The sequence below is a fragment of the Martes martes genome (genome assembly GCF_963455335.1).
Source record: "Martes martes genome assembly, chromosome: X".
In the NCBI taxonomy this organism is placed as follows: Eukaryota; Metazoa; Chordata; class Mammalia; order Carnivora; family Mustelidae; genus Martes; species Martes martes.
This window is the reverse complement of record NC_137897.1, coordinates 34,888,336-34,910,173: the sequence shown is the minus strand read 5'-3', so window position 1 is coordinate 34,910,173 and position 21,838 is coordinate 34,888,336. Positions and strand designations below refer to the sequence as shown.

At 45.7% G+C, this 21,838-nt stretch overlaps 1 protein-coding gene across 1 annotated transcript; it reads right to left on the bottom strand.

Annotated features, from left to right (window-relative positions):
- Positions 1–2,376: 2,376 nt before the first annotated feature.
- NYX (nyctalopin) lies at positions 2,377–21,479 on the bottom strand (the record flags this gene model as incomplete). Its single annotated transcript, XM_080795612.1, has 2 exons — positions 2,377–3,785; positions 21,443–21,479. The coding sequence occupies 2 exons, from the start codon at positions 21,477–21,479 to the stop codon at positions 2,377–2,379; spliced, it is 1,446 nt and encodes a 481-aa protein (XP_080651738.1).
- Positions 21,480–21,838: the final 359 nt, after the last annotated feature.

Below are 21,838 nucleotides of genomic sequence, written 5' to 3'. Positions count from 1 at the left end.
GGCTGACTCTCGGGAACCGGCTCCAAATGAAGGGCAGGACATTCCTCCTGAGGCGGCATCTCGTTCCTCAGTAACACAGGCTACATGTCTGCTGTGGGCTTCCATGGCTACCCAAATGCACAGATCTGGTCTCCAGGATTCTCGTGATCCTTACCCAGTTACCATGGCCACAACATACAGTTTGAACAAACAACATTTCTGACCTCATCTGGTTCTCACATTTTAAAAGACATTTGGAGAACGAATTCATTTTAAAATATTAAAGTCAATTGGCGGATTTGGAATTTTGAGTATTGTGATTAAATGAACACAGGAACATTTTTTTCCACTCAGAGGCAAAAGAATGACTGCTTCGAAAATCATTTTGACAACCGCTGAAATTTCAAGACAGTATATTTTAAGTAATAGTATTCGATCAATGATGACATTCCTAATAGGAAATATATGCTGTGGTTTTTTTAGGGATGAAGGGCTGTGATGTTTACAACTAACTCAGACTATATACGGCAAATACAGTAAAATGTGAACAATCTGGAAACCGAGGTGAATGGCCAAAGTGTTCACTCTACTATCCTTGCAACTTTCCTGTAGGTTTGACACTTTTCAAAATAAAGAGTTTGAAAAAATCATGTACCCTCCAGATTAGTGACTTTCAAACTTTCTCAACAATAGCCCACAATAAAATATAAATTGTATGCAGTGATCCAGACACAACATACACACATACACATATCATCTGAACAAACGCATACAAATTCAATACAGTTTCACAAAACAATACCTGTTACATGTAAGACTCTGTGACTTTTCTGTTCTATCTTTCTTAAATGCTGGTTGTGACCGGTTGAGGTGAGGTGACTGACCACAAAAGATCACAACGCATTTGAACACTCCGACCCTCAGAGGAGCTTTCTGCAACATTTCTGATACTTAGTATGACCTAAAAACAAAGAAGTACTATCACCAGGAAGACCCGACAGCTTGGCGCATTATGTGGAATTATGTGGACTTTGAAAAACCAGCTCTTCAAACATAGAGGAATTCAGGACATTAAAACTAGAGATTTCGAGGGCAACCCTGATGGGACTGCTCTCACTCCTGAGAGCTTTTTCTGTATCCTCACTTAAAAAACCCCTATCACTTTACTCACACAAAAACAACAACAACAAAAAAAAAACAAAAACAAAAACAAAAAAATAAAACCTAGGGATTTCGCACATGTTGACAAATGCAATCATCATTACTTGTGTGTGGACAAGTACGTGAGCAAGTATTTAGCAGCCATACAGAATTTGCTCTGACACTCAGGCCTAGGGGGTTACAGTTGGCCAACTCCTACCCTGGGAAATCTCTGTGGCCCCCTTCCCAGCTACTGGTTGCCTCCTTGTCTCCTGGCCATTAGTCAGCCTCAAAGTGTGCCACCCATAATAATTTCCACACCTAATGGGATCATCCAAGCTGGAGATTCCCTACCCTGCTAACAGCATCTCTGTCTTCTACACAACCTAAGAAAGAGGATTTTGTGGCCTCTCTGGAGATTCACAATGCATGTTTGCATATGAAAGACTAAAAAATCTTGCAATAAAGAAACTTGTTTAACTTTTTCTTAAATCTTAGTATTTTACACACTTAGTTGTATACGGAAAACCCCATCCCCCACCTTTTCTCCTCCTACCCTGCCCTAAAGTTGTTTTGTGGCTAAGGCCACCCCTGGAAATAACTGTGAAGTAAGTGAAATGGATCTTTGTTTTCAATGCCTCCTGACACATTCCAGACCCCAGGAACCAACGCCAACCCCTTGGGTCTAAGTTCCTCTCACATCCCCCTTCTCTCCTGTTCTGTCCATCTTCCTGGACTCTAGTATCCTGTGCCCCTCGGTGAGGGGGAGGGTAACTGTGGTAGAAAACAAAGGGACTGGGCTTAATGGGCGGTCCCACCAGCAAAACTGGCACAGTTCTTGGTACTTAGCCACTGGATTGACGCTATTTCCGGCACCCGAGTCTCTGTTTCCTGAAAGATGGGGGCAAATGATGGGGTAGAGCCCTGTAGCCTTAGGAGCTTCCAATTCCTAATCTTCTCACTGGAGGGCCCACGTTCACTCTTGCTTCTCTTCTCCAATTGATGCCCATGTGACATTAGCAGAAATCCATTCCTCTCCCCACCTCCACCCCATCCCTGACGTGGCATTGCCGGGGGTTCTCCGCTTCCTAGAGCCATCTCTGAAAGTAAACTGTCCCTTCCATCCTGGGCTGTAATTTTCACCACCTGCCCCAACCCTGTTCCCCTCTCCCCCCCGACCACAAACAATCTCAAGGCCAGTTAACTACACTTTTCCCCACTGGCCAAGGCAATCTGGGCTACCCCACTGGGGCAAGGTCAATCCACGTGTAGGACAAACACCGCGCGCTGGGCCACACTGAGCAGGAGACCGGAGCCGAGGAGAAACTGGGCATTGTGGACCCAGACGGCCACCCCGGCGGAGGGAAGGCTGTCGGACAGGGAGATGTTGAGCGGCCCCTCGGTGGTGTTGGCCACCTCCTCCACTGGGGCCCTCGGGGCCAGCAGCTTGGAGAGGAGGCTGCTGAACCTACTCACGGTGGTGGCCTCTGGCTCTGGGGACGGGCCTGAACTGGATGCGGTGAGGTTCAGCTCCTCCGGGTCCACACAGAGGCCATCGGAAGAGCGCCCAAAGGCCACCTGGCTGAGGTCCAGGCCAGCCACGGAGCCCGGGGCGGCGCATGGCACGTCGGACACGCGCCCAGAGCTCTCCATCCAGTCCCGCAGCCACTCCAGGTGGCAGTCACAGCGCCACGGGTTGCGGAAGAGAAAGAGGCGGCCCAGGAAGAAGCCAGGCTGGAAGGCGGCCCAGGCCAGCACAGTGAGGTGATTGCCATTGAGGTGCAGAGCGAGGAGGCCCGAGAGGTTCTGGAAGGCGCCCTCCTCCACAAAGGCGATGCTGTTGCGGTCCAGGTAGAGCAGCTCAAGCTCCACCAGGTCCGCGAACCAGGCGCGCGCCACGAGGCCCAGCGCGTTGCCACCCAGATTGAGCGTGCGCAGGCGGCGCAGGCCTACGAAGGCTTCCGCGGGCAGCTCCCCCAGCCGGTTGTCGTTGAGCAGCAGGTGCTCCAGGGCGCCGCAGTCGCGAAAGGCGCCTGCGTGCACCGCGCGGACGCGGTTGGCCTGCAGGCTGAGCGAGCGCAGGCGCCTCATGCCCTGCAGCGAGCTGGAGGCCACCGCCTCGATGCGGCTGCGCTCCAGGTGCGCATGCGTCAGGTTGGCCAGGCCGCGCAGCGCGCTGGGCACGCGGCGGAAGAGGTTGTCGAAGGCGGCGAGCTCACGCAGTGCGGGCAGCTCGGCCAGGAGGCGCTCGGGCACCGTGAAGAGGCGGCAGGAGGCCAGGTCGAGCCGGCGGAGGCGGCCGAGTGCGGCGAAGGTGCGAGCGTGCAGGTAGCGCAGCTCGCCGTTGTGCGCCAGGCGCAGCTCGGCCAACCGCGGCAGGCCCTTGAAGGCGCCGGGCGTGATGAAGGACAGGTTGTTGTGGCGCAGCGACAGGCGGCGCAGCGACGGCAGCGTGCCAAATGCCCGCTCGCCCAGGAAGCGCAGGCCGTTCCGGTCCAGGTCGATGGAAGCCGCCTCGCATGGGAACTCAGCCGGCACCCGCAGGAGGCCGGCGCGGTCACAGCGCACGGAGCAGCCACGCTCGGTGCTGCTGCAGGCGCAGGCGGCGGGGCAGGTGCGTGTGCAGGCCTCCTCCGCGCAGATGCTGGGCAGGGTGAAGACCACCGCTGGGAGGTGAGGAGCACGGAGAGAAGACAGAAAAGGAACAACCGTCAAAGGGTCGCGCCAGTGAAGTCCTGCCTGTCCACGTAGCAGGATTCTGCCCTCTACCCACCAAGTTCTCACACCTCCTGCATAACTGCGCCCTCCGAATGCCTTCTTTCCAGGTCCCAGACCTTCCCGGCGCAGGTTCCCCACCCACGCCACCCACCGCTTTGCTTTCCAGTTATCTTCACCGGCAAATCCCAGGTGGGATTCTGGCATCTGACCCAATTCGAAACACCCTCCCGCCTGTAACATCACTTGATGGTCTCCTAGAATTCGGCCTAGGGGGTTCATTGCATGCGTAGGGGGACCTGGAGGGCATCACCGAGGCCTGTGCTCTAGTCCTGCGCTGTCCGATACCGTCGTCACTAGCCACATGTGGCTTCTGAGCATCTGAAATATGCCTAGCCCGAACTGAGATGTGCTAGAAGAGTAAAATATACAGCAGGTCTCAAAGACTTAGTACCAAAAAAAAAAAAGTAAGTTATCTCATCAATAATTCTTATATTGATTATGTGTTGAAATGACATTTTAGAAATATTGGATTAACTAAAATATTAAAATTAATATCAACTGTTTCTTTTTACATTTTAATGGGGCTACTTAGAAAATTTAAACATTGTGACTTGCATTATATTTTTATTGGTGCTAATCTAGTCCCTCCTGCGATAAGAATTCAATAACTGAAAACTACCCCCCCACCTTGAGGAAATTAAGCCTCATGAATAAGATTTAAGGAACCCGAGGTTGGTCGAGAAAGAAAATTCTGTCAATTTTTTTTGTTTTTAACAATCACCACATTTAAGCCATAAGGACAGCATTCTAAATTAACAATGACCTTCTTACGCATCTCAAAAAAATAACTGTGGACACTGTAGAGTTAATTATCATTCACCAGCCCTTGCTCTCTAGAGACCTTTATAAATCATCACAGGAGAGAATGGTGTTTATAAGTTGATTTTGTTCTGAGCACATGAATGAAGAATCAGATAAAGGCTTCAAAAGCCCTCCAGGAGGCTTGCCACCTGCAGCAAAACAGAATGGTAGCCAGAGGTCCTAAGCCCCATCTTGAGTTCCAATGGAAAAGGCAGCATGGAAGAAACACAGGTTTTATCTGGCCAGGAGCAGCTCACAGGTGGAGCGTGCTCGATCTGAAATTCCTGCAGAGGAACAAAGGTACCCAGAGGTAAACCGGACCACTGACACTCATAATTTCTAGCCTCCCTCAGCAGTACTCCCAAAGTCCTAGCAAACATCCCTGACCTGCCATTCAGTCCCTCCCACTGTGTACCCATTACCCTGCCTTGGAGCCCTTGTAGGCACCTGAAGGTGTGGCCACACAAGGAGTGTGCAGAATCTGCTTGCTGCTGCCTCTGTGGCTTTGTTCAGCTCCCAGTGCCTTCAGTACATTTGTTGTGGACACTTCATGTTTTTTCAGCTGCTAGGAAGGGGTTCAGCTTTTTCAGACTTGGCTGGAGAACACTCAGCCCTTTGAGCAACCCCTCTGTTGTAAACTGTAGCTAGTTAAACATTCTGATGTTACAGAGGCTTGACTTAGTTCTAACCTCTCCCTATGAACCAGACACCAAGCTTCCAGCAAGGTTCTTGGACCTTGCGCTGAGCTTGACTGTAAACAGGGCAGCAGCTGAGCTAGAGAGAAACCCTTTTAGAGAGACAGAGCCAAGAATATAACCTTAACTCCAGGCGTCAGCTGGGCAGGGATGGGACCTTTTTCTATCACAACTCTTCCAACTGGGTCAAGTAGAAGGCATCCGATTTCCTTACAAATAGTCCTTCATTCTACTCTCTTCTTTTTAATTAAGAGAAGTGCACTCTCAACTGTATGACTCATGTTTCTACTCAACAATAGCTAACATTGTTCTGGACACACTAAATGTTTGCAGAATTAAATGGAATTGATGCCTTCCTCTGTAATGATTCCTCCTGGAGAATGTCATTTATTAAAAACAAAACATAAGGGGCACATGGGTGGCTCAGATGGTTAAGCATCTGTCTTCGGCTCAGCTCGATGTGGGATCGAGCCCCACATTGGGCTCCCTGCTCAGCAGGGAGTCTGCTTCTCCCTCTCCCTCTGCCTCTCCCCCTGCTTGTGCTGTCTCTGTATTTCTGTCAGATGAATAAATTTAAAAATCTATTAAAAAAAAAAAAAAACAGGGCGCCTGGGTGGCTCAGTCAGTTACGTGTTTGCCTTCAGCTCAGGTCACGATTCCAGGGTCTTGGGATCAAGTCCGACATTGGGCTCCCTGCTCAGGGGGGAGTCTGCTTCTCCTTCTCCTGCTCCCCATGCTTGTGTTCTCTGTCTCTCTCTCTCTCTCTCTGGGTCAAATAAATACATAAAATCTTTTTTAAAAAAAAGTTTGGGACGCCTGGGTGGCTGAGTTAGTTAAGGGACTGCCTTCAGCTCAGGTCGTGATCCTGGAGTCCTGGGACTGAGTCCCACATTGGGCTCCCTGCTCAGCAGGGAGTCTGCTTCTCCTTCTGACCCTCCCCCTTCTCATGGTCTCTCTCTCTCTCTCTCATTCTCTCTTTCTCAAATAAATAAATAAAATCTTTTTTTTTTTAAAGTTTGATTAAGGGGCGCCTGGGTGGCTCAGTGGGTTAAAGCCTCTGCCTTCAGCTCAGGTCATGATCCCAAGGTCCTGGGATCGAGCCCCGCATCGGGCTCTCTGCTCAGCGGGGAGCCTGCTTCCTCCTCTCTCTCTCTGCCTGCCTCTCTGCCTACTGGTGATCTCTGTCTTCAAATAAATAAATAAAATCTTTTAAAAAATAAAAATAAAAAAATAAAAGTTTGGTTAAAAAAAAAACACAAAACCTCTTTGTCAAGGAATTCCTGGGATTATGACAGGGATTAGTTAATAAAATGGAGCTGCCAGTTTTTCTAAAACACATGCAACACGGGTGGGAGTGAAGCTTTTATTGTGTGTCCTTTTTTTTTTAAGATTTTATTTATTTGACAGAGAGAGATCACAAGTAGGCAGAGAGGCAGGCAGAGGGGGAGGGGGGAAGCAGGCCCCCTTCTGAGCAGAGAGCCCGATGCGGGGCTAGATCCCAGGACCCTGGGATCATGACCTGAGCTGAAGGCAGAGACTCAACCCACTGAGCCACCCAGGTGCCCCTTGTGTGTCGTTTTTATCTTAAATGTTGAACCATGTGGTTGTATTCCCTATTTCAGAAAATAGATTAAGATTTATTTTGAACTTGAAACACTCAAGATGTTGTCACTACTAGACACTATTTTCAACCTCTGAAACTTTAAGAGCCACTAGGAATTACTAATTTACTGGATTACTTAGTGAAATTCAAATGAAATCAAGTAAGTTCTCAGAACAGACAACCAAAATCCAGTATGGGTTTACCCAATATGAAGACTAAGTATACGTCTAATGATTCAGAAAAGTAGGGCACTAAAACAAAATTTTTTAAAAAATAATAACATATTTGGGTGAGTTCTGCTTGCAGTAATGGCACAGGAGCTTGTATCAGACTAACATTCCTGCTGATAGCTAGTGTAAACTCTGAAAAAATATTTAAACAAAAAAATCTTTGAAGACACGAGAGATCAACTTAAATAGGCAACCAGAGTAGATACAACCCTTAAAAGAAGAGAAGCTGGGGCACAGTGGTTCAGGTGGTTAAACCTCCAACTCTTGATTTCTTGGTTTTGGCTCAGGTCATGATCTCAGGATCTTGAGATCAACCCCCCAGGTCGGGCTCCAAGCTGGGCATGGAGTCTGCTTAAGATTCTCAATCTCCCTCTCTCTCTGCCCCTCCCCCTCCTTCCCTCTCTAAAAAAAATTAATTAAGAAAAATGAGAGGCAAACTATGTGAAGACACATTTATCTGACTTTTCCTCTTATACCTAAATAACACTGTATGTTAACTCTACTGGAATTTTTAAAAATAATAAATTATAAAAATTAAAATGAAAAGAAAACTGCCTTTTCCTCTTAGGGCATTTTCTTTTTTTTTAAGATTTTATTTATTTATTTGACAGACAGAGATCACAAGTAGGCAGAGAAGCAGACAGAGAGAGGGGGAAGCAGGCTCCCTGCTGAGCAGAGAGCCCGATGTGGGGCTCGATCCCAGGACCCTGGGATCATGACCTGAGCCGAAGGCAGAGGCTTTAACCCACTGAGCCACCCAGGCACCCCCTCTTAGGGCATTTTCAAGTCCATGCTGCAGATAGGGAGTAGAGTTCAAGCAAAAAGCAACAGTCTTATCAGGCTGATGCTTTAGAAGCCAGAGTATTACAGCTGCCACAGTGTCTGGAAATTGAAGAGGGAAAACAAAACTGGCATACAGACTCCCCTCAGATCCTTGTTTGAGTCCTAACGTGCATATATGTGGAGTGACTCCAAGGAGCCAAGAAGTGAAGGCCAAAAGCACTAACCAAAGATTTCAACAATTTCCCAGTAATGGGAGACAGATTAAAAGTTCAAGGTCTACCAAGTTAGAAGGGCTTATAAAATACCTCAGGCTTTCCATGGAAATCCCAGAGGATTTCCTTAATAGTAAAGACCACACCTTAATAGTAAAGACAATTTCCCAGGACAAAGGGCAAAACTGCACTAGGCCTACCCTAACCAAGCCTAAAAGTAAGCCTCCCCAGTATCAAGGTGACCTGTCAGTCAGTACTTTAAGTGACTGCCATACAAAATTCAACACTCCTCGAAGGAAGATATAGAATCTAGAATTCCTTATAACTACTCCTTGTATACAAATAATACTAGATATGTGAAGTAGCAAAACATGACACTTGTCAAAAGGGAAAAAAAAAGTGTTAACAGAGGCAGACCCAAAGACTGCCCAGATGTTGGAATTACCAAACAAGGATTAATTATAAATATGTTAAGAAATTTCCAGGAGAAGATGGATATAATGGGTGAAGACATGGAAAATTTGAATCTTAGAAGAAATATGGAAACTAAAAATGAGCCCAATGGAAATCTTAGTGCTGAAACAACAATATAATATTTGAAAAAAAATTTTAAGATTTATTTATTTCAGAGAGCATGGTGGGGAAGGGGAGAGAGAAAAGAAAGAATCCTCCAGCAGACTCCCTGCAGAGCATGGAGCCTGACACGGGGCTCAATCCTAGGATACGAGATCATGACCTGAGCCGAAATCACAAGTTGGACATCCAACCAACTGAGCCACCCAGGCATACCACAATATTTGAAATTTTTAAAAAATGATTGAATAAGAAAAACAGATTGGACACAGCAGAAAAAAGATTTCATGAACTTGAAGAGAGGTCAACAGAAATTACAGAAGCACAGAAGAAAAAAAAAGACTGGAAAAAATATGATTGGAACTTCAACGCCCTGTGGGATAATATCAAGTAATTAGACTAACATGCATGTATTTGGAGTTAAAAAGTACAGAATAGAGCAGAAAAATAATGGACAATTTCTAAAATTTGATTAAAACCAAGAACCAGCAAACCCCAAGTAACATCACATACACACACATACAAATATACTTCTAGACTCATCATAGTCAAACTGCTGAAAACCAAAGATAGAAAATTCTTTAAAGCATCCAAAGAAAAAAGACATTACGTAGAGTACACAACAATAAGAATGATGACTGACCCACAGAGGCTATAAGTCAATAAAATATATCTTTAAAAAAAATTTTAAGTAAACTCTATGCCCAATGTGGGGCTTGAACTCATAACCCCAAGATCAAGAGTCCCACGCTCTACCAAGTGAGCAGCCAGGTGCCCCCTGAAATTGCATCTTTTAAAGTGCTGGAAAAGGGGTGCCTGGCTGGCTCAGTCAGTGAAGCGTCCAACTCTTGATTTTGGCTCAGGTCATGTCTCAGGGTCCTGAGATCGAGCCCCAAGTGGGGCTCCATGCTCTGTGTGGAGTCTACTTGTCCCTCTCCCTCTGCTCTTTCTCTCTCTCTCTCTCTCAAATAAATAAATAAGTAAATAAATAAAATATTTAAAAAAAATAAAGGGGCACCTGGGTGGCTCAGTGGGTTAAAGCCTCTGCCTTCAGCTCAGGTCATGATCCCAGGGTCCTGGGATTGAGCCCCGCATCGGGCTCTCTGCTCAGCAGGGAGCCTGCTTCCCCCTCTCTCTCTGCCTGCCTCTCTGCCTATTTGTGATCTCTGTCAAATAAATAAATAAAATCTTTAAAAAATAAAAATAAAAAATAAGGCGCTGGAAAAGGGGCACCTGGCTGGCAAGTTTAAGCCCCACGCTGGGTGTGGCGATTACTTAAATAAAAATAAAAATAAAAATAATTAAGTCCTGGAAAAAAAAAGCAAATCTGGCAACCTAGAATTCTATATCCAATAAAAGTATCTTCAGAAAAGAAGTAAATAGAGATACTTTCAGGGTAACAAAATCTGTGAAAATTCATCCCTAGGGGTGCCTGGGAGGCTCCGTGGGTTAAGCCTCTGCCTTCAGCTCAGGTCATGATCTCAGGGTCCTGGGATCGAGCCCCACATCGGGCTCTCTGCTCAGCAGGGAGCCTGCTTCCCTTCCTCTCTCTCTGCCAGCCTCTCTGCCTGCTTATGATCTCTGTCAAATAAATAAATAAAATCTTAAAAAAAAAAAGAAAAGAAAATTCATCCCTAACAGATCTTCCACACAAGAAACAAAGATGTTCTTTAGCCTGAAGGGAAATAAGGAATGAAGAGCAATGGAAATGGCCAATAATGTAACAAAAAGACTTTTTTCTCACCTTAATTGCTTAACAGGTAAGTGATTGTTTAAAGCCAAAAGAGCAATGCACTGTGGAGTTTATAACATATGTAAATGACAAATATGACTAGAGCATAAAGGATAAGAAGGGAAGTAAAACTGAATTGTACTCTTGTAAGGATCTTACATTACAGATGAAGCAGTATAAGATTAATTCAAGGCAGACCACAATAAATTAAAGATGCATACTGCAATCCCTAGAAAATAAAAAAAGAACCTTGGCCCCCATCTCACACTACACACAAAAACTTATTTTAGGTGGACCACAGACCTAAATGTAAAAGCTAAGACTATAAATCTTCTTGAAGACAATATAAAAGAATATCTTTTGTGACCTAATGGTAAGCTAGGTCTTCTTAGAACCAAAAAAAAAAAAAAAACCATAAAAGAAGAAAATAATAACTTAGACTTTATCAAAATAAAAGAAGTCTGCTCTTTGAAAGACACTGTTAAGAGAATGAAAAGAGGGGTTTCTGGGTGATGCAGATGGTTAAGCCTCTGACTCTTTCTTTCGGCTCAGGTCAAGATCTCAGGGTCCTGGGATCAAGACCCGTGTTGAGCCCTGCATTGAGCCCTGCATTGGGCTCCACACTCAGAGAATCCTGCTTCAGGATTCTCCCTACCCCCTGCCCCTCACTAGGTCAAGCTTGTGCGTGCTCTCTTTCTAAAATCAATCAATCAGTCATTAAAAAAAAAAAGGGAATGAAAAGACGGGCCACAGACTGGGAGAAAATAGCTATATATTTTCTCTGTATATATATATCTCATAAAAGACTTGTATCCAAAATATATAAAGAACTCTCAAAACTCAGTGATAAGAAAAGAGATAACTCAATTAATAAATGGGCAAAATATGTGAAGAAACACTTGACCAAAAAAAGATACATAAAAGGCAAACACGAAAATATGGTCAACATCCTTAGTTGTTAAGGAAATGCCAATTAGAATTGTATCCTATTAGAATGACTAAAATTATAAAGATCAACATACCAAGTGTTCAAGAGCATATGGAATAACTGGGACCCTCTTACAGGGTTGGCGGGAGTGTAAAGTGGCACCACCACATTGGAAACAATGTGGCACTTCCTTTAAAATTAAACATACACCTACCTTATGATTCATCCATTCTACTCCTAGGGAAATAAAAGCATATGTCCATACAAAAGACTTGGGCACGGGGCGCCTGGGTGGCTCAGTGGGTTAAGCTTCTGCCTTCAGCTCAGGTCATGGTCTCAGGGTCCTGGGATCCAGCCCCACATTGGGCTCTCTGCTCAGCAGGGAGCCTGCTCCCCCACCCCCCGCCGCCTGCCTTTCTGCCTACTTGTGATCTCTCTCTCTCTGTCTCTGTCAAATAAATAAATAAATAACTTTTTTAAAAAAAGACTTGGGCATGACTGTTCACAGCAGCTTTATTCATAATAACACAGAACTGGAAACAACATTAACACCCACCAAGTTTGAATAGGTAAACAAATTATCATGTAGCTACACAACTGAATACTACTGGGTGATGAAAAGAAATGGATGAATCCCAAGATAATCCTGCTGAGTAAAAGAAGCCAAACAAAAAAAAGGTACATAGTATCTGATTCCATGTACGAAAACATTACTCTGTAGTAACAGAAAGATCAGTGGTTGGCTCAGGATGGGTGGGGAGGCAGAGAGGGACATGGAAGGAGGAACCATACAGGGGCATGAATCTTGGAGGTAATGGATATGTCATTTATCTTGATTGCGCTGATGGTTTCACAAGGGTACACTTCAAATATGTTCAGTTTGTTAAACATCAATTATATTTCAAGAAGTTGGGTTTTTTTTAATATTATTTGAGAGAGAGCACAAGAGAGCATGAGCAAGTGCATGGGGGAGGGCAGAGGGAGAGAGAAATTTAAGCAGAGTGCTGATTGCTGAGTCTGTCACAGAGTCCCATGTGGAGCCCCACACAGAGCCCGACACGGGGCTTGATCTCATGACCCTGAGATCATGACCTGGGCTGAAACAAGAGCCAGACACTTAATTAACTGCAGCACCCAGGTGCCCCAATAAAGCAGTTTAAAAAAAAAGGTATCAAGGAAAGTAATACAGTGTATACATATATATACACATATATATACCATATACGTATATGACTTGTATACAGAATATAGAAACAACTAAATAAAAATGGGTAAAGGACTTGAGACACTTCATGCAAGAATATATTAAGTAGTCATTAGGGAAGTGCCAATTAAAACAACAATGAGATTTCCTTATACACCCACTAGAATGGCAACAGTTCAAAAGACTGACAACCCCAAATGCTGGCAAAGACATAGACCAACTGGATTCTCACATGGTTGGCGGGAGTGGAAAATAGTTCGGGAACTCTGCAAAGCTTTGGCAGTGTCTATTAAAGCTAAACATATGCCTACCCTATGACTCAGCAATTCCACTCCTAAGTATTTACCCAAGAGAAATAAAAGAAAGGTCCACATGAAGACTGTACAAGAATGCTCACAGTGGCTTATTCAGAACAGATAAAAATTGGAAACTACCCAACAGTAGAGAAAGAAAAAGGAACAAACCATTGACACAAACAACAAAAACATTATGCTGAGCCACAGAAACTTGACACAAAAGGGTACATACTATAAGATTATACTTCTATGTAGTCCCAGAACAGAGCCGTTGGCAGGGGGGCTCTGAGAGCTCAACAGAGTAAGGCCTGCAGATGAACTCGGTCCCCAAAGACAGCAAATATCTATAAGACATAGTTTGGGAATGTTATCTGGGTGATAGGAGCATGTATCATAGAGTTCAAATTAATCAGATTTTGTGGGTTTCTTTTTAATTAGTGTTTGCTCAAAGCTAAGCTTGCTACCTTTTTTTCATTTCATATGACAATCTGCAAGGTAAGTATTATTCTCTTCTCATGAAAGAGGAAACTGAGGTTCAAGGTGGTTAAATGACATCAATCTTTGGTTTTTGTCTTTCCATTATGCTGTACTCTCCCCCACCCGACACACCCAAAGAGCTTCCGTCTCTAACTATAAACTGAAGGGCCCGCGCTTCCTGCCCTTTAAGGGCCCTTCTGGCTCTCATTTTCCCAGTTGGGCGGCAGCTGTTGCCAACCACCACCTCTAAGAAAAAGTACCAGGACCCCGTGGGTCTCTGCTGCCTCCTCCCAGACACAGCTGTTTGGACTGGGGATAAACATTTGACCTAAGGAGCCAATCAGATTCATTCAACAGCCCCTGCCCCCTCCCCACCAACTGGCCGTGAACATGGAATGGGCAGTGAGATGGTGTGGGCATCAGCCAGTACAACACTGGGGCTAGGTTTGTTACCAGAGCCACGTGCTTGTCAGAGTTACAAGGGAGCAGGAGTCCAGGGCAAGGTGAGGAAGCGTGTGCGGACAGAGGACAAAACCCAATGTGAGCATCACAGAGATGGAGATCAGGAAGAGCGGGAAGTTGCTAGCCAGCTCGCTAGTTCCCAGAAGGTCTGGCTATAGCTGTTTCTATGACATTTCCTCGTTTCCATTTTATAAACCTACTCAAACCATCTGCGTGGACAAGTGGATTTCTGTTCCTTGCGACCAAACCATCTCTGATAGTAGAGGACATTTGATACTTTTTCTGGCTACCTGGCACCTTTTAAGTACTCTTTGTACAATTAGGGAATTTTCTACATTATAAGTCCTCCCTCCTCAAGATAGAAGCCAGAAATTCTCTTTCCCAACGTCCCTTACAGTTAGGGCCCAGGCATGTGACCTAGTTTTGTTGATTGGACACCCCAAGGGACACTTGGATTCAGAAGTAAGTGCAAGGCAGAAACCATTTTCTGGCCAGGATGACGGCAGAGGCATCTGGATTTCAGGCTCTTGGAGTATTATTTCTGGGACCCAGCGCCCAGCATGACGCCCGTGAGCTGCCAGGTGGGTCCACCAGTGGTGGTGGCCTCAGGGCCTTTGCTGGAGCTGCCAGGCTCCCTGGCTTAGGCATTGCTCTGGGCAGTGGGCCCCAACCAGGAAAACTGGGAACACCTCACAATCCTGAATAACCCTTTCTTGGCTTCAATGGTACCCTGGTGCTGTGGTTTACAACAAGAATCCAAAACACCATCAGAGGTAAAACAGGTCCTTCTCCCCGCCCCCCCCCCACCGAGAACCTTGTAAACATTCCACCTTAAAAGAAAAGGCTACTCAAATTCAGGACCAGGCAGTGCCCCTCAACCAAAAGGAAGCTCCTTGCTATTCACTGGCACAATAAATAGAATATGAAATCAAAATTTGTTGAGGCCATCCCTGATTTTTCCAAATGCAAATGAAAAGGGGCCCCTCCTGTCATCAGCAGTGATCATTCCAAAAACAAATCTCCTCGGCTGTCCAGGGCCAAGTTCCACTGGGATCCCTTGGCCAGAAAAACATTTACCGAATTAAAATAAAGATCACAGTTTGTGAGAAGTGAAGGTCAAACTCCCTGGCAGTTGCTGAGCAATTTCTGTTCGCACACCGGTATTTTTGAGAAGGATGCGTGTGGAAATCTGAAGAGGTTTCAGTGCTTTTATTCCCAGTCTGACGTTGGGAGAGGAAGGTGGGAAATTCAGCCAACCTGGCCAGGTCTCAGGACTGGCCGCTGCTCAGCCAGGCTCTGTCACAGCTCAGGGTCACGCATACGGGACTTTCCAGAGCATTCAATCTGGAAGCACTCATCCTGAGGGCATGGCCTCTCTCATTCTCTCATAAACTCTGATGACACTGCCTTTCATCCCTGCCTTCTCATACTGCTCTCTTGAGCGTTTTGTTTTGCTTTAACCTCAGCCAAGCTTTCCGAATCTCAGTTCCCTCATCTGTAACAGGCAGACCATTATGAGGAACGGAGGAGTTGTAAAGCTCGAAACAGCTGTGAAAGCATGGGATAAAGCTAACAGCAGGCTCCACGAGGCACTGTTGCCACAGGATTAAATCTCACCAAGAGACTAGTACTTCAAGGACCACGTGGAGATCTGCCCCCAAAGTGGAAAGCAAGACACCAAGTATGAGACTAGTGAAGTTACAACAAGTAGACTGCAAGGAAGAGTCTAGAATGGTTCTCTGCCTGGGCTGCACATTAGAATCACCTAAGGAGCTTTCCAGACACTCACAATGCTCAGGCGGGACACCATACCAAGAGAATTCTGATCTTCAAGGATGAAACCAGGCACTGTGCTCCACAGATGATCCCAATACATAGCCCAAGTCAAAACCCAAGGGTCTAGGTGGACTAACTTTATTAAAATGGGATTTATCGGGCACCTGGGTGGCTCAGTGGGTTAAAGCCTCTGCCTTTGGCTCAAGTCATGATCCCAGAGTCCTGGGATCGAGCCCTGAGTCGGGCTCTCTGCTCAGGAGGGAGCCTGCTTCTCTGCCTATTTGTGATCTCTGTCAAATAAACAAATAAAAATCTTTAAAAAATAAAAAATGGGATTTATCCACGTGGTATAAAACGTTACAAGGTGTAACCTAGAATTACCATATGCCCCAGCAATTCCACTCCTTAGGTATATACCCAAAGGACTTGAAAGCAGGTGTTCTAATAAATACTTGGGCATGAAAGTTCATAGCAGCGTTATTCACAATAGCCCAAAGAGGGAAACAAATGTCCATCAACAGATGAATGGATAAACAAAATGGGGTCTGTCCACACCATGAAATATTATTCTGCCTTAAAAAGGAATGAAGTAGCGATACACACTAAATGTGGATGAACCTCAGAAACGTTATGCTAGGGGCGCCTGGGTGGCACGGTCGGTTAAGCATCCAACTCGGCTCAGGTCGTGATCTCAGGGTCATGAGATCGAACCCCCCCGTTGCCCTCCGAGCTCAGCGTGGAGTATGTTTGATATTCTCTCCCTCTCCCTCTGCCCCTCCCCCCGTGCTTTCTCTCTCAAATAAATAAATAAATCTAACAAACGAACATTATGCTAGGGGAAAGCAGCCAGACACACAGGCCACATACTGTACGATTCCATTTACATGAAATGCCCAGAAGATGCAAAGCTGTAGAGACAGAAAGTAGGTTAGTGACTGCCAGGGGCTGGGAGTAGTAAGAATGAGGAGTGACTGCCTAATAGGTAGAGGGTTTCCTTTCGGAGTGATGCAAATGTCTTGGAAATAGAGATGATGTTTGCACAACATTGTGAATGTGCTCAATGCTGCCAAACTGTACACTTTAAAATGGTTCATGGTTTGGGCACCTGGGTGGCTCAGTCAGTTAAGTGTCCAAGTCTTAGTTCAGGTCTTGATGTCATGCTTGGAGCCTACCCTAAAAAAAAAAAAAAATTAAAGAATTTAAAATGGTTCATGATTGGGGAAGCTGGGTGGCTCAGTCAGTTAAGCGTCCAACTCCTGATATCTTGATTTTGGCTCAGGGCATGACCTGGGGGTCCTGAGATCGAGCCTGCACGTTGGGCTCCATGCTGGGCATGGAGTCTGCGTAAGTCTCTCTCTCCCTCTTTTTCTGCCTCTCCTCTCCCCCACCATGCATGCAGGTGCACTTTCTCTCTCTCTCTTATAAAGAAAATGGTTCATGGTTAATTTTATGTTGTGTGAATTTTACTTCAATTAAAAAAAATAATAATAATAGTGAATGTTACAAGGTGTCCGGAATCTAGGCAAATACAGAAACGGGTCCCTGCTTTTGTGTTCGGGTCTGATGTACTGACCACCTCTACGCTGCAGGGAGGCAGGGAAGGCTGGGTTCAGATGCCCCATAGAATGAGGTCTTAATGTAGACCAGCTGAGGAATTTCTCCTTCAGAGGCCCTCTGCTTTTCAGATGTGTGCTTTTCCCCCCTTGAGGTCTGCTAAGGAGAACAGTTACTCATGGAGTTTCCAACCACAGGCTGAGTTTTAAGTGTTCTTCATCCTCATTGTTTTCAAAGAACTTGTGCCTCACGAAACCAAAATAGCAAGGGAAAATATGGTCATTTTCTTCTTTCAGCAAAATCTCTTCAGCCACTTTGGCTCTGGAAGTCATTCTCCTCCCACTCCCTGCAAATGCTGTCCGGGTTGCTCCTCAGGCCAAGACCCAGTGCTGGATTCTCAAAATGAAATGGGTGGGGGGAAATAGAGAAGCAGTGGGGGAGACCATCCCATGGCCTCTGACCTCACGGTAATCCCGGAACTTCCTTCTCATGCCACAAACATACTTTTTGTGACAGTAAAGACAGAGAGGATCCTGGATTCACCCCTCAGCTTTGCTGACTAATGTGTGTCGTGGGGGATGGAGAAACTGGTGTGTCTCGAGAAGGGTGTTCTGCTCATAGCCTCACAGGCCCTGGGAATCCTACGGTAGAGAGCTGTCCCATAGGAGGAGTAGAACACAAGGCCCCAGGAAGGCCTCCGGGCCTAAATATTGATAATCGCCCCAAACTGAAACAAGTGCTCTACTTGTTTCAATGGGGGGAATGAATGATGAACAAACCAGTAGCCCCCATACAAGGAGTACTACTCTACAATGAAAGCCAACGAGCTACTTATCCATGCAACGACGCCAATGAATGGCGTACACATACTGCCCTTCACTCCACAACACAGTCTCGTTAATAAAGGATGTGTTCTCTTTGGGGTGCAGGCACTCTCCCCCTACAGACTTCGTTTTCTCTTTTTTTTTTTTTTCGTTTTCTCTTTTAAGTCAAGTTGATTGAGGTATAATTTACCTCAATGTAAATGTACCCATTTTAAGTGTATAACAAATGCAACACACCCATGTAAGCTCCGCTCTACACAGGATTTAGAACATTCCTATCATTCAGAAAGTTTTCTCGGGTCCCATTGACAGCAGTCCCCTCCCCATCCACAGCTCCAGACGACCACTGATACACTTTCTGAACTGTAGATTCGTTTTGCCTATTCTAGAACTTCATATAAATGGAATCAAATGGTTTTTTTCAGTCAACATGATGTTTGTGAGATACATCTGTGTTGTCTGAATGTCACTGTTCCTTCATTTTTTTTTAAGATTTATTTATTTATTTGAGAGAGACAGAGAGATCTCAGGGAGCAGCAGAGGGAGAGGGAAAGAGAAACCTTCACAGACTCCTTGCTGAACGTGCAGCCAGACTCGGGACTCGATCTCATGGCCGTGACATCATGACCTGAGCCCAAACCAAGAGTTGAACGCGCAACCGACTGAGCCACCCACGGGCCCCGGTTGTTCATTTTTACTGCTGGACAGTATTCCACTGTGCGGATGTACCCCAATTTGTGTGTTCAGTCACCTGTGGATGGGCATTTGGTCTGTTTTCCAGTTTTCACCTATTGTGACTGAGGCTGACGGAAGGATCTGTGGGTGAGTCTTGCCGCAGACACGTGTTTTCAGTCAGCGTTTACCTAGGAGAGGAACTGCTGGGTCCGATGGTAAGTATCTCAGTTGCTTCACATCCACACCAACACTTGCTATGTCTTTTTAACTCCAGCCATCCTAGTGGGTGTGAAGTGGTATCTCCTTCTGGGTTTCATGTGCATCGCCCTGATGACTAATAAGGTTGAGTATCTTTTCATGTACTTGCTAGTCATCTGCATATCTTCTTTGATGAAAGAGCTATTCAAAACGTGCTGTCCATATTTTAAAGATGGGTTGTCTTAGGGGGCACCTAGCTCGCCTGGGAGAGCATGTGACTCTTGATCTTGGGGTCGTGAATTCGAGCCCCACATTGGGCATAGAGGTTACTCATTGAAAGAAAAATTGTAATGGGTTGTCTTATTATTGAGTTTGAAGAGTTTCTGAACTAGATACAGATTTTTTTAGGTGCAAGGCCTCTATCAGGTACTGTAGTGGTTCTCATCTGGGCGGCTTCACCCATTTAACAAATCTTTACAAGCACCTACAATGTCTTAGATTCTAGAGACAGCAAGGTGAATAAAACAGAAACCCGGGCCCTTGTTAGAGACTTGTGGTTTAGAGCAAGCCCGGGGTGAGGAACCCTATAAAGCAAGGAATTGGGATATTAAGCTTGTGGACAGCAGGAAGACCCCAAAGGGGCTGCCATAGTGGAGAGGGGAGGGGCGGGGAGGGGAGGGGCGGAGAGGGGAAGGGAGGGGAGAGGAGGGGAGGGGAGGCACTTCCAGTGAACCCACCTGTCCAGAGAATTTCTGTTCCGGTTTTGTCCCAGATTTGCCCTGCCGTGAGCCACTTCTGATTCCCCCACGACCTTGTTTTGACGAGCTCATTTAATCTTTTTTTTTCTCTAGCTAAGGAGGTACAACCCTATCCCTGCCTGCTTCTCGGGAACATGTCGTTCATAATCCTGTGACTTGTAGTCAGAGTAATACTGTCTGTGCTGCTGAGTGTGTTTTAAATTAAAGCGCCAGGGGATGTGGAGACGGTCATTAATTTTAAGTGCATCTATTGTTAGCAAATGATGTCACTGCTAAGCTCTCCAACTTGTCACAAGAAATCTGGATGTATTTCGGGTTTCTGCGGCAGCAAGAACAGCTCCCGTTTTGCCATGCGCAGGCTAGGAATACTGTCTGCATTCTGTCAGGGATGGGAGAGCTTTGGGTACACACTGAAAATCATGCTGGCTCAGAGAACCAAACATTCCGTCCCAATGAGTCAATCAAACTTCATGTCCTTTCTAGGTAGAAGATACGGCAAGGAGCTGGCTGTTGGTAATTATATGTCAACCTCTGTCCTTTGGAGGCTCCTCGGTGTAGAAAGTCATGTCCTGCTTATCACAGTGTTCCCTGCACCTTGTTCCAATTCGGTTTCTCATTTATGTATTAGGTCTTCCATAAAGGAATGCAAGTTTCTCAAGGACAAAAGCTGTCCAATTATATCCCTCGTAATATCCCCGGAGTGTACTGTTGACTCACTGAATAGACCAAGGTCTACTTTTTGAAAAAGTGGAATAAAGGGTCAGAAGATTCTATTACTACCATTTTGGAATTATCTGGCAAAATTTCCTCTGCCAGCACTGCACACAGACGTCTATCACATGGGTACTTATCACCTCAAATAATTACATTCACCCGAGGGCCAGAAAAACAGATTCTTTGTGTAGAATCCTTTACTGCAGAATTTACCAAGGGATTTTTTTTCCCCCTGCGCGATCTCGGATTTGAGCAGGTAGGTCTGCAGAGGTGTGGCAAAAAAATTCTGTGAGGAGTCTTCCTGTTATATTAAAACCCACGTAACAATAGGACCAAAAACCTTGGGGAAGAATGTTTCAACATCCATAATCACACAATTCCCACCTGATATTTTCATTTTTTTCTTCTTCCTTTAGGAAGATGGCTTAAGGGATTGTTTTTAAACTAAATAAGCTTAAAGTAATATGACCACTGCAGCTTTTGGTGATTACACCAATGAAGTTGTATCTGAAATTAGAATAAGAAAGTGATGGGGTGCCTGGGTGGCTCAGTCATTAGGCGTCTGCCTTGGGCTCAGGTCATGGTCCCAGGGTCCTGGGATTGAGCCCCGAGTGGGGCTCCCTGCTCGGCTCTCCCACTCACCCTGCTTGTGTTCCCTCTCTTGCTGTCTCTCCCTCTCTCAAATAAATAAAATCTTTTTAAAAATTAAAAAAAAAGAAAAAGAATTCATATCTGAAATTAGAATAAGAAAATTGCCAAAAGGTTATTTCATATATTTGGCTCAGGAATTCTGTTTTTCAACAAACAAACAAGCAAACCAAACCCCCCACCTATTCTGTTTTATCTCATTCTCCATTCCCTCCCCCTGATCACAGTCCTGTACATGGTGTCCATGTACGGCTTTCATGAAAGCCACTTGAAGACCAAGCTCCTTGGGTAGAAGCCCTGCGGTTTCCATGCATCTTCTAGAATCTTCTATGGGCTCCCCAACCCCTGCCCCCACTGGCAGCTGTCTGCTGGGGGTCAGAAGGAACGGGCCTTGGAACTCACCATGCAGCAGCAGGACCAGCATCCTGTGGCCTTTCATGCACCTGGTGGCTTAGAACCACCCAGCTGTGGACTCCCTACCTGAAGGGAGACAGCACAGGTCACCGAGCGCCCAGGAGGGGTCCCTGGAGAACTGGACACACAGGCCCCTCCCCACACCTGCGCACTTCCTCCTGAATGCCCTGCCTTTGCCCTCTTCTTCACACTCGCTTCTCCCCATCCATCTTGGTCTTAAGAGAAACCAGTAACAACAGCCCATCAGAAGCTCCCCCCCCGCCCCCAATTGACAGCTTGGCTCTGTTTGGAAACCCTTCATCAGACTAGAACCCTGACAGCAACACAGATGGACTCACTGACAACCCAGCAAGCAAATGGACAGAGAGGAAACCTCTGCTGAGA